General features: G+C 43.2%; 1 protein-coding gene across 1 annotated transcript in view; it reads left to right on the top strand.

The window, feature by feature from the left end:
• The window catches only part of LOC140732453 (TBC1 domain family member 20), a 57,335-nt gene that overhangs the window by 19,818 nt on the left and 25,215 nt on the right, over positions 1 to 12,302 (top strand). Inside the window, exon 5 of the mRNA XM_073055128.1 lies at positions 1,809 to 1,910. Coding sequence (XP_072911229.1) covers positions 1,809 to 1,910 — 102 coding nt within the window. The remainder of the gene's footprint in view (positions 1 to 1,808; positions 1,911 to 12,302) is intronic.

Genomic DNA, 12,302 nt, shown 5'->3' with positions numbered 1-12,302 from the left:
TGTGCCTCAGGGATCTGTTCTGGGACCCTTACTCTTCATTATTTTTATAAATGACCTGGATGAGGAACTGGAGGGATGGGTTAGTAAATTTGCTGATGGCACAAAGATTGGAGGTGTTGTGGATTTGTGGATAGTGTGGAGGGCTGTCAGAGGTTACAACGGGACATTGATAGGATGTAAAACTGGGCTGAGAAATGGCAGATGGAGTTCAACCCAGATATGTGTGAAGTGGTTCATTTTGGTAGGTCAAATACGAAGGCAGAATATAGTATTAATGGTAAGACTCTTGGCAGTGTGGAGGATCAGAGGGATCTTGGGGTCCGAGTCCATAGGATGCACAAAGCAGCTGTGCAGGTTGACGCTGTGGTTAAGAAGGCATATGCTGTATTGGCCTTCATCAATTGTGGAATTGAATTTAGGAGCTGTGAGGTAATGTTGCAGCTATATAGGATCCTGGTCAGACCCCACTTGGATTACTGTGCTCAGTTCTGGTTGCCTCACTACAGGGAGGATGTGGAAGCCATGCAAAGGATGCAGAGGAGATTTACAATGATGTTGCCTGGATTGGGGAGCATGCCTTATGGGAATAGGTTGAGTGAACTCGGCCTTTTCTCCTTGGAGCAACGGAGGATGAGGTGACCTGATAGAAGTGTAGAAGATGATGAGAGGCATTGATCGTGTGGATAGTCAGAGGCTTTTTCTCATGGCTGAAATGGTTGCCACAAGAGGACACAGGTTTAAGATGCTGAGGAGTATGTACAGAGGTGATATCAGCGATAAGATTTTTACTCAGAGAGTAGTGAGTCCGTGGAATGGGCTGCTGGCAATGGTGGTGGAGGCGGATACAATAGGGTCTTTTAAGAGACATTTAGATAGGTACATGGAGCTTAGTAAATTAGAGGGCTATGGGGAATTTCTAAGGTAGGGACATGTTCAGCACAACTCTGTGGGCCAAAGGGCCTGTATTGTGCTGTAGGGTTTCTGTGTTTCTATTTATCTTTATTGTACTGGAATACACATACACACAGGCACACAAACCCACACTCAGATAACTGCTTCACTCTGAGTGTGGGAGGAGTGTGGAAGGAGTTGCCTGTGGAGGTGGTAGATGAAGGTTTGAATGCAACATTTAAGATAAATTTGTGTAGATACTTGGATTGGCAGTGGGGTTTTGAGGGCTATGGTCCAGGAGCTGGTTGATGGGAATAGGCAGAAAACCAGGCCAGTGTAGTCTAAATGGGATGAAGGGTCTGTTTCTTTACTATAGTGCTCTATGAAAAAAGTTTGTCACTATCCGTCAGGGTTGTCTATTGTATCTGGTCCTCCTGGTGAGATCTCCTCTAAATCAATTAGCCTTGACGTAGATTGTGGGACCACTTCATTGAGTACCATCATTGTATTTACCACAAAAGGTGGGCTTTGTTGGTGGCCACTCATTGTAATTCTACTTATCCAAACTCCTCTTAAACTTGAAATTGAGCCCGCGTCCACCACTCGTGCTGGCAGTTCATTCCACACTCTCATGACCCTTTGACTGAAGAAGTGTCCCCTTAAGTTCCCCTTAAACCTCCCACCTTTCACCCTTAAGCCATGACCTCTGGTGGTAGCCCCACTCAACTGGTCATTGTAAATTGTCCCATGATTAGGTTGGGATTTAATTGGTGGTTGCTGGGTGGCATGGCTCGAAGGGCCTATTCCGCACTATGTCTCTGAAATGTCAATCACTGTGGCGGATGTACTGGAGGGTACAGGGACCTACGTGATGTCAAGTGAGGTTGAACGATAACTCTTTTCTTTGTGCTTTTCAGGGATTTCATGGATCCCACAATGGACAGCACTAAACATATCTTAAATTACCTAATGCCAATTCTGGAGCAGGTGAAGCCAGATCTCCACAACTTTATGCAGAGGTAAGCCTGGAATTGTATCTCTCGCCTATCGCCTGCCAGCTTGTACTCCTTTCCTCTCCCCCCACCCCACCTTCTTATTCTGGCTTCTGCCCCCTTTTCCAGACTTAAAATGGTCCAAAACATTGGCAGTTTATTCCCCTCCATAGATGGTGCCTGACCTGCTGAGTTCCTCCAGCATTTTGTGTGTGCTGCTCAAGAAGTTAGACAAACTTGTTTAGTCTGGAGCGTGGGAGGCTAAGGGCTGACCTGACAGAAGTTTATATAATTAGGAGCGGCGTTGCTGGGGTTTTAATGTCCTGGTTAAGATTTCTACTGCTAATGCTGTGGGGTTACTTCATTTAGTAGCTTTCTGTAAAAACAGTTTGTCATGCTGGTAGAATATTTTGGTTTCAGCTAAAGATGAGGGACTCTGATGTTCAGCTTCAAAATGTTGTGTCAGCCAATCAGGATGGTGGAATTGGCGGAAGGTTCCAGAGAGCTGGGCAGAGAGATTTGTGACAGACATGGGTGAGATTTGTGATCTTTTGGCGGGAGCTGTGGAGCGCGACACAAGGGAACGTGCTCCAGAGTCCCCGCTGCATGAAGTGCTTTGTGCAGATGAATAGCTCCAGGGAGGAAGGGCCAATACTGAGAGAGAGAGAGTCAGTTTGTTCAAGTTGGACTTTAAGGGAAGTTCGGAATGTGTGTGCTTCCATGTAGACCATGGGTCCAGCGTGTGAGTAAAAGACAACTTCAGTATGAGCTCAACAGTCTTGTGCACATTGAACTGGTTTAACTGTGATAAGCCCTTTCATTTTCATTTTCTTATTGACTGATAAGCTGAAATTTGTAAATACATTCCCTTTTTAATTTTATGTGATTATCTTTTTTCTGGCTAATGGACAATCCAGTATGGAAGCATTTAAAATGCATTTGCTCAGATCAAAATTTTTTTAATTGGAACAGCACAATGTTCCTGTTTGGTTGAACCCAAATCATACAGACCCTAGACATATATTGTTTTGAAGCCTTCTCACTGCGGAGTCTCATGGCTGTTAGTACAGTTAGCTGACGAGCCAAATTTGTATATGAGCTCGGTGAGAAGGTTACACACTTAGTTAGGGTAGAAGTGTTAAATACAGTACAGCACATGGTTAAAGTGTGAGAGGGAAATATTAAGGGAAATTTATGAGGCAAGTGTTTTTTTTTTTACACAGAGTAGTGGGTGCCTAGAACAAGCTGCTAGGGATATTGTGGAAGCAGATACAATAGTGAACACGAGATCCTGCCGATGCTGGAAATCCAGAGCAACACACACACACACACAAAATGCTGGTGGATCTCGGCAGGTCAGGCAGCATCCATGGAGGGGAATAAACAGTTGACGTTTCAGGCTGAGATCCAGCATTTATATAACCATATAACCATATAACAATCACAGCACGGAAACAGGCCATCTCGGCCCTCCTAGTCCGTGCCGAACTCTTAATCTCACCTAGTCCGTGCCAAACTCTTAATCTCACCTAGTCCCACCTACCCGCACTCAGCCCATAACCCTCCACTCCTTTCCTGTCTATATACCTATCCAATTTTACCTTAAATGACACAACTGAACTGGCCTCTACTACTTCTACAGGAAGCTCATTCCACACAGCTATCACTCTCTGAGTAAAGAAATACCCCCTCGTGTTTCCCTTAAACTTTTGCCCCCTAACTCTCAAATCATGTCCTCTCATTTGAATCTCCCCTACTCTCAATGGAAACAGCCTATTCACGTCAACTCTATCTATCCCTCTCAAAATTTTAAATACCTCGATCAAATCCCCCCTCAACCTTCTACGCTCCAGTGAATAGAGACCTAACTTGTTCAACCTTTCTCTGTAACTTAAGTGCTGAAACCCAGGTAACATCCTAGTAAATCGTCTCTGCACTCTCTCTAATTTATTGATATCTTTCCTATAATTCGGTGACCAGAACTGTACACAATATTCCAAATTTGGCCTTACCAATGCCTTGTACAATTTTTAACATTACATCCCAACTTCTGTACTCAATGCTCTGATTTATAAAGGCCAGCGTTCCAAAAGCCTTCTTCACCACCCTATCTACATGAGACTCCACCTTCAGGGAACTATGCACTGTTATTCCTAGATCTCTCTGTTCCACTGCATTCCTCAATGCCCTACCATTTACCCTTTGTTCTATTTGGATTATTCCTGCCAAAATGTAGAACCTCACACTTCTCAGCATTAAACTCCATCTGCCAACGTTCAGCCCATTCTTCTAACCGGCATAAATCTCCCTGCAAGCTTTGAAAACCCACCTCATTATCCACAACACCTCCTACCTTAGTATCATCGGCATACTTACTAATCCAATTTACCACCCCATCATCCAGATCATTTATGTATATTACAAACAACATTGGGCCCAAAACAGATCCCTGAGGCACCCCGCTAGTCACCGGCCTCCATCCCGATAAACAATTATCCACCACTACTCTCTGGCATCTCCCATCTAGCCACTGTTGAATCCATTTTATTACTCCAGCATTAATACCTAACGACTGAACCTTCTTAACTAACCTTCCATGTGGAACTTTGTCAAAGGCCTTGCTGAAGTCCATATAGACTACATCCACTGCTTTACCCTTGTCAACATTCCTCGTAACTTCTTCAAAAAATTCAATAAGGTTTGTCAAACATGACCTTCCACGCACAAATCCATGCTGGCTACTCCTAATCAGATCCTGTCTATCCAGATAATTATAAATACTATCTCTAAGAATACTTTCCATTAATTTACCCACCACTGATGTCAAACTGACAGGTCTATAATTGCTAGGCTTACTTCTAGAACCCTTTTTAAACAATGGAACCACATGAGCAATACGCCAATCCTCCGGCACAATTCCCGTTTCTAATGACATCTGAAAGATCTCCGTCAGAGCTCCTGCTATCTCTACACAAACTTCCCTCAAGGTCCTGGGGAATATCCTGTCAGGACCCGGAGATTTATCCACTTTTAAATTTCTTAAAAGCGCCAGTACTTCCACCACTTTTAATTGTCATAGGTTCCATAACTTCCTTACTTGTTTCCCACTCCTTACACTATTCAATAACTTATGATAGATAAATTTAGGTAGTTGTTTCTTTAGATGTGATAGGCGTTTAGTTAGGTGTGGTGGGGTAGAGATACATCTCTACCAAGGAGGTGGAAGGCACTCCTTCACTCTGCTAGCCTACAGGTCACCCTTGGGCAAGGTGTAGCACCTGCTTAGCCCTCCCCCGATCAGCGTCATGTGAAGCCATGGGATCGGGAGGTGGAAGAAGGCAATGACAAATCTATAGAAAAATTTGCCAAGAGCAATCATGGTCATGTGACCATGATCACCCACATCATACGATGTGGCACATGATGATGATGCTGTTGGCACATGAATATGCAGGGAATGGAGGGATATAGACCACTTGCAGGCAGAAGGTTTTAGTTTAATTTTGCATTGTTTTCAGTACAGACATTGAGCCAAAGGGTCTGTTATTGTGCTGTACCATTCTACAATGCGATTCTGGTTTAATATCTTGTCTGAGAGAGATCTCCTTGGATAGTGAAGCTGTGGTGGAGCTTCAGCCTGGGAGTGCCACGTTAATGTAGTGGTTAGCGTGATGCTATTACAGCTGGGGGCACCAGAGTTCGGAGTTCAATTCTGACGCCATCTGTAAGAAGTTTACGCCCTTCCCATGAGCGTGTGGGTTTACTCCACTGCTCCAGTTTCCTCCGTCAGTCCAAAGACATACCGTTTAGTAGGTTAATTGGTCATTGTAAATTATTCCATGTTTAGGCTAGGGTTAAATAGATGGGTCACTGGGTGCTGTGACTCGTTGGGCCAGAAGAACCTGATCCCCTCTGTATCTCTAAATAAATAAACTATGTGCCAAGATCCCTGACTGAGATGTTCTGTTCATCAGGAGAGGTGCTGCGTGTGGGTACAGAGGGACATCAAAGCTAGGACTCAGAGTGACTACTGTCAGAATCAGGTTTATTATCACTGACATATTTTGTGAATTTGTTTTGCAGCAGCTGTACAGTGCCATACATAAAGTATACTATGAATTACAATAAGAAATAAATACTAAAAGATAAGAAACAAGTACAAAAAGATAGCAAAGGATAGTGAGGTAGTGTATGTGGGTTCGTTGTCCATTCAGAAATCTGATGGTGAAGGGGAAGAAGCTGTTCCAAAAATCCTGAGTGTGGGTCTCAGGCTCCTGTACCTCCTCCCTGATGTTAGCAATGAGAAGAGGGAATGTCCTGGGTGGAGGGGGTCCTTAAGGATGGATGCTGCCTTTTTCAGGCGTCACTGTTTTGAAGTATCCTTGATGCTGTGGAGGCTAGTGCCCATGATGAAACTGGCTGAGTTTCAAATTTCTGCAGCGTTTTCCAATCCTGTGCAATGGCCCCTCCATATCAGCCAATCCTGTGCAATGGCCCCTCCATATCAGATGGTGATGCGACCAGTTAGAATGCTCTCCATAGTACATCTGTAGAAATGTGTGAGAATCTTTGGTGACATACCAAATCTCCTCTAACTCCTAATGAAATGTAGCTGCTGATGTGCCGCCTTCATGATTTATCAATACTTTGGGCCCAGGATAGATCTTCAGAGATGTTGGGCTCTCAGGAACTTGTTTCTGCTCACCCTTTCCATTGTTGACCCTTCGATGAGGACTGGTGTATGTTTGCTTGACATCCTTTCCTGAATTACACAATCAATTACTTACTGTTGTTGTGTGTGATGTTGTTGTGACACCACTCAACCAGCTGATCTATCTCACTCCTGTATTCCTTCTCATCACCATTTGAGTTCTGCAGACAATAGTTGTGTCATCAGCGAATCTATGAATGGCGTTTGAGCTTTACATAGCCACACTGACTTTGATGTAGAAAGAGTAGAGCAGCGGGTTAAGCACATATTCTTCAGGTGCATCTGTCATGTTATTAGTACATGGCTCACCTGTGGAGAGTGTTAGGAGCACCAAGTTTCAGGAGTGCACATACAGTAATGGAGGATCTCATTGGTCCCTCAACATCACCTCAAGAAAACATAAGAAATAGGAGCAGGAGTAGGCCATCTGGCCACGGACTCATCTCCACCTACCTGCCTTTTCCCCATATCCCTTTATTCACCTACTATGCAAAAATCTATCCAACCTTGTCTTAAATATACTTACTGAGGTAACTTCCACTGCTTCATTGGGCAGAGAATTCCACAGATTTGCCACCCTCTGGGAAAAGCAGTTCCTCATCATCTCTGTCCTAAATCGACCTCCCTGAATCTTGAGACTTGGTCCCCTAGTTCTTGTCTCACCTATCAGTGGAAACAACTTTCCTGCCTTTCATAATTTTATATGTTTCTATAAGACCTCCTCTCATTCTTCTGAATTCCATCGAGTACAGTCCCAGGGTGACTCAATCTCCCCTCAGTGTCTAACCCCCTCATATCTGAAATCGACCTGGTGAACCTCCTTTGCACCGCCTCCAAAGCCAGTGTATCCTTCCTCAAGTAAGGAGACTAGAACTGCACACAGTACTCCAGGTGCAGCCTCACCAGTACCCTGTACACTTGCAGTATTAGCTCCCTGCTCTTAAATTCAATCCCTCTAGCAATGATGGCCAACATCCCATTTGCCTTCTTGATAGCCTGCAAACCAACCTTCTGTGATTCATGCACAAGCACTCCCAAGTCCCTCTGCACAGCAGCATGCTGCAATTTTTTACCATTTAAATAATAACCTGCTCTTTCATTTTTTTTCTTCCAAAGTGAATGACCTCGCATTTACCAACATTGGATCGATTTCTTTCAGTTGCTTCGCTATTTCTTCTTTAATAGCTCCAAGCATTTTCCCAACTACAGATGTTAAACTAACATCTGTTCTAACATTTGAACAGTGGCGTGACATTCACTGTCTTCCAATCCGCTGGGACCTGCCCAGAGTCCAGAGAATTTTGGTAAATTATCATCAAAATTTCTACTATAACTTCTGTCATTTCTTTCAGTACTCCGGGTTGCATTCCATCAGGACCAGGGGACTTATCTGTCATAAGTTTGCTCAGCACTACCTCTTTAGTGTTAGCTATTGTATCGAGGTCCTCACCTCCCATTGTATCCACAACATCTCTCTTTGGCATGTTAGACTTGTGAAGACCGACACAAAATAGTCATTCAAAGCCTCGGCCATTTCCTCATTACCAAATATCAATTCCCCCTTCTTGTCTACCAAGGGGCCTACATTCACTTTAGCCACCCTTTTCCACTTTATATTATTATAAAAACTTTTACTGTCTGTTTTTATATTTTGTGCTAGTTTATTTTCACAATCTATCTTCCCTCTCTTTATTGCTCACTTTATGATTCTTTGTTGCATTTTAAAGTTTTCCCAGTCTTCCAGTTCCTCACTACTCTTGGTGACTTTGTAAGCACGAGCTTTTAGTTTAATGCCTTCTTTTATTTCCTTAGTTACCCAAGGCTGGCTCTCCACACCCTTACTGTCCTTGTTTTTAACTGGAATATACTTTTGTTGAGCACCGTGAAAAATATCTTTGAAAGTCTTCCATTGTTCCTCAATCGTCCCACCATTTAGCCAGTCTACACTAGCCAAATCCTCCCTCATCCCATTGTAGTCTCCATTGTTTAGGCATAATACACTGGTTTTAGATCAAAATATTGCACTGTCCATTTGTATGAGAAACTCACTCATACTGTGATCACTCTTTCCAAGAGGATCCCTAACTACAAGATCTCTAATTTTACCTGTCTCGTTGCACAGGACCAGATTGAAGATAGCATGTTCCCTTGTAGGTTCAGTAACATGCTGTTCAAGAAAGCCACCACAAATGCATTCCTATGAACTCCTCCTCAAGACTGCCTGACCAACTTGATTCACCCAATCTATATGCAAGTTGTACCCCATGATAACTGCTGTTCCATTCTTACATGCTTCAGATATTTCTGTTTATTGCCTGTGTCACTGTAATGTTATTATTAGTGACCGATAGACAACTCCCACCAGTGATTATTTTTTTCCCCTTTACTATTCCTAATCTCTACCCAGATGGATTCAACATTCTGCTCCTTAGATCTTATTTTCTCTCACTATCGCCCTGATCTCATCCTTAATTAAAGTGCACTACCCCACCTTCCTTACCTTTCTGCCTATCCTTCCATATTACCTGATATCCTTGGATATTTAATTCCCAATCCTCTCCACCCTGTAACCACATTTCTGTAACAGCCACTAAATCATACCCCTTTGTAGTGCTTTGTGCCACAAGTTCACTGACCTTGTTTTGAATACGACGGGCATTCAGATAAAGTGATCTTACACTCATTGTGCTTTTTAAAATCTTGTAATCTTTTTCTCATTTGCACCTGACTTTTCTTTACTCCACTCTTACTTTTCTCTTTTTTTCTTCTTCTTTTGCTTTATCTTTATCCACATTTTTCTCTTTTACTTTATCCATACTTCTTCAATCTATTGAACCCACCCTCCTACTATTTAGTTTCAAGCCCTATCCACAGCTCTAGTTATGCAATTTGCTGGGATTCAGGTCCCATCACGGTTCAGGTGGAGCCCATCCTTCTTTCCCCAATGCTGGTGCCAATTTCCCAAGAATTCAAACCCACTTCTCCCACACCAATCTTTGAGCCACACATCTAACACTTAATCTTGTTGACCTTGTGCCAATTTGCACATGGCTCAGGTAGAAATCCAGAGGTTACCAATTTTTTGGTTCTGCTTTTTAATTAGTCCCTAGCTGCTCAAATTCCCTTAGCAGAATCTCTTTCCTCATTCTACCTATGTCATTGGTACCCACATGGACCACGACAACTGGATCTTTTCTCCTCCCTCTGCAAGTTTCTCTGCAGGTCAGATAAGATGTCCTGAACCCAGGCACCAGGCAGGCAACACAGCCTTCGGGACACTGTACCCTCGCGACAGAGAACTCTGTCTATTCACCTGACTATACTATCCACAGTTGCCACTACATTTTTCTTCTTTGATCTCCCCCCCACCCCACTCAGAATGGCTCCCTGAACTACAGTGCCACAGTTAGGTTATTCATCCTTCCTACAGCCCCCCCTCTCACCCACACAGGGAGCAAGAATCTCAGACCTGTTGGACAAGCTCAAGGGCTGAGGCTCCTCCAGCACCGTCTCTTGGATCCCATTACCCACCTCACTCGCAGTCACACCCTCTTGACCCTGATCACAGACCAAATTTGAGGCGGCTAATCTAATGACTGACTATCTCCTGAAACAGAGAGTCTGGGTAACTCTCCCCCTCCCTGATGTGTCGCAGTGTTTGAAGCTCAGATTTCAGGTTATCAGCTTTGAGCCTGAGTTCCTCCAGCAGCCAGCACTTGCTGTAAACGTGGTCACCAGGAACCACAGTGGGGTCCACCAGCTCCCACATCATGCAGCTACAGCACATCACCTGATCCTGCAACATCCCTACTTTAATTAGCTGTAATTTAGCGATTTTATTTTTTTGTGCAACCACTACAAAAACCAGGTGCCTCCTCACCGAAGCCTCTCGAGCCAAAGCCTCAAGTTCCCACTCCTACACTGGTCCACTCACACAATCGCCGCTCCGCTTTGACCCTGTTTTACTTTTATTTGCTCTTGCTAATGAATTGCAAATTGATTATTCCATCGCTAATGTGCTAAGCCCCACAAAATGCTCCTTTGTTAAACTCTTTCCCTGACTTCTCTGCGAATCGATTGGTCTGCCGCTAATTCGCCGAGCCCCGTGAAATGCTTTTTTAAAATTCTTCTCCCCAACCGGTGCAAAGTTCTATCTCTACGAAACGATTAGTCCACCACTAATGTGCTGAGCTATTAATGAATTAATTAATGAATGAATTAATTAATAGGTTACATATTTAAAATAATTATGATTGAATACTTGGCCATTGAGAAAGATGACAAACTGTTAGTTTAGCTGCTATACTACTTTCTGCCAGTGACTGTGAAAAATACGTGAATTTGTTAAAAAGTAGAAATCTTACAAAAAGTATTATTTTTAAAAAAATCAGTTGTTTCCATATGTGTGTATGGTTGAATGACAATAAACTAAACTTGAAATTGAAGTGTTAAACTGTTGCAGTCTCTACTTGAGAATAGTTTGGCCTGCTAGTGTTCGTTCTCCAGGACGATTAGTAAATAGAAATATGAGAGACAGATGTGAAATGAAAGGAATTATTTAACTAATCCAGAATCTGCTCCAAATATCTAACTCACTATTGGTCTCTGGTGTGAAAATCTGGTACTGCATCATGTAGGACGTGCTTTAGGGTCCTAGAGCAATATAGCACCCTTCCCTATTTTTGGACTATATATTGGGGAAAAGACTTGCTGACTACCCTATCCATGCCCCTCATTTTTATTTTAACACTCTTACCATGTTGTCCATCATGCTTCATAAGTGGCAAAATGGGGCAACAAAGAGTTCCAACAGTCATGAGGTAATGTTGTAGCTCTATAAAACCCTGGTTAGACCCTGCTTGGAATATTGTGTTCATTTCTGGTTGCCTCATTGTAAGAAGGATGTTTGAAGCTTTAGAGAGGTTTATAAAGTAGATTTACCAGGATGCTACCTAGATTGGCGAACATGTCCTATGAGGATAGGTAGAGTGAGCTAGGGCTTTTCTCTTTGGAGAAAAGGAGGATGTGAGGTAACTTCATAGACAGCTTGATAGCCTCTGTACCTGCTTCTGCATAGGAAGACCACAGTCAGTGTGGATTGGAAATAATATCTCCTCACTGACAATCCACACTGGCATACCTTAAGGATGCTTGCTTAGCCCACTGCTCTATTGTCTCTACACCCATGACTGTGGCTCAGCACAGTTCAAACACCATCTATAAATTTGCTGACAACGCAGCCATTGTTGGCAGAATATCAGGTGGTGATGAAGAGGAATCCAGCAGTGAGATAGACAGCAGGTTGAGTGGAGGCGCAACAACAAACTTACACTCAATGTCAGTAAGACTAAGGAATTGATTGTAGACTTCAGGAAGGGGAAGTTGAGGGAACACATGCCAGTTCTTATCAAGGGATCAACATCGCAATGGGTGAACAGTTTGAAATTCCTGGGTGTCAACATTTCTCAGGATCTATCCTGGGCCCAAAATATTAATATAATTACAACAAAGGGAAGACAGAAGCTATATTTCATTAAGAGTTTGATGAAATTTGGTATGTCACCAACAACACTCTCAAATTTTTGCAGATACACCATGGAGAGTATTCGTGAGTAGAGGCTACTGCCTAGGATTGAAATGAGCTGTAGATAGTTGTAAACTCGGCCAGCTCCATCATGGACACTAGCCTCCCCAGCATCGGGGACACC

The sequence above is a fragment of the Hemitrygon akajei genome, chromosome 8 (assembly GCF_048418815.1).
Source record: "Hemitrygon akajei chromosome 8, sHemAka1.3, whole genome shotgun sequence".
Taxonomy (NCBI): Eukaryota; Metazoa; Chordata; class Chondrichthyes; order Myliobatiformes; family Dasyatidae; genus Hemitrygon; species Hemitrygon akajei.
This window is presented reverse-complemented; position numbering and strand designations above follow the sequence as displayed.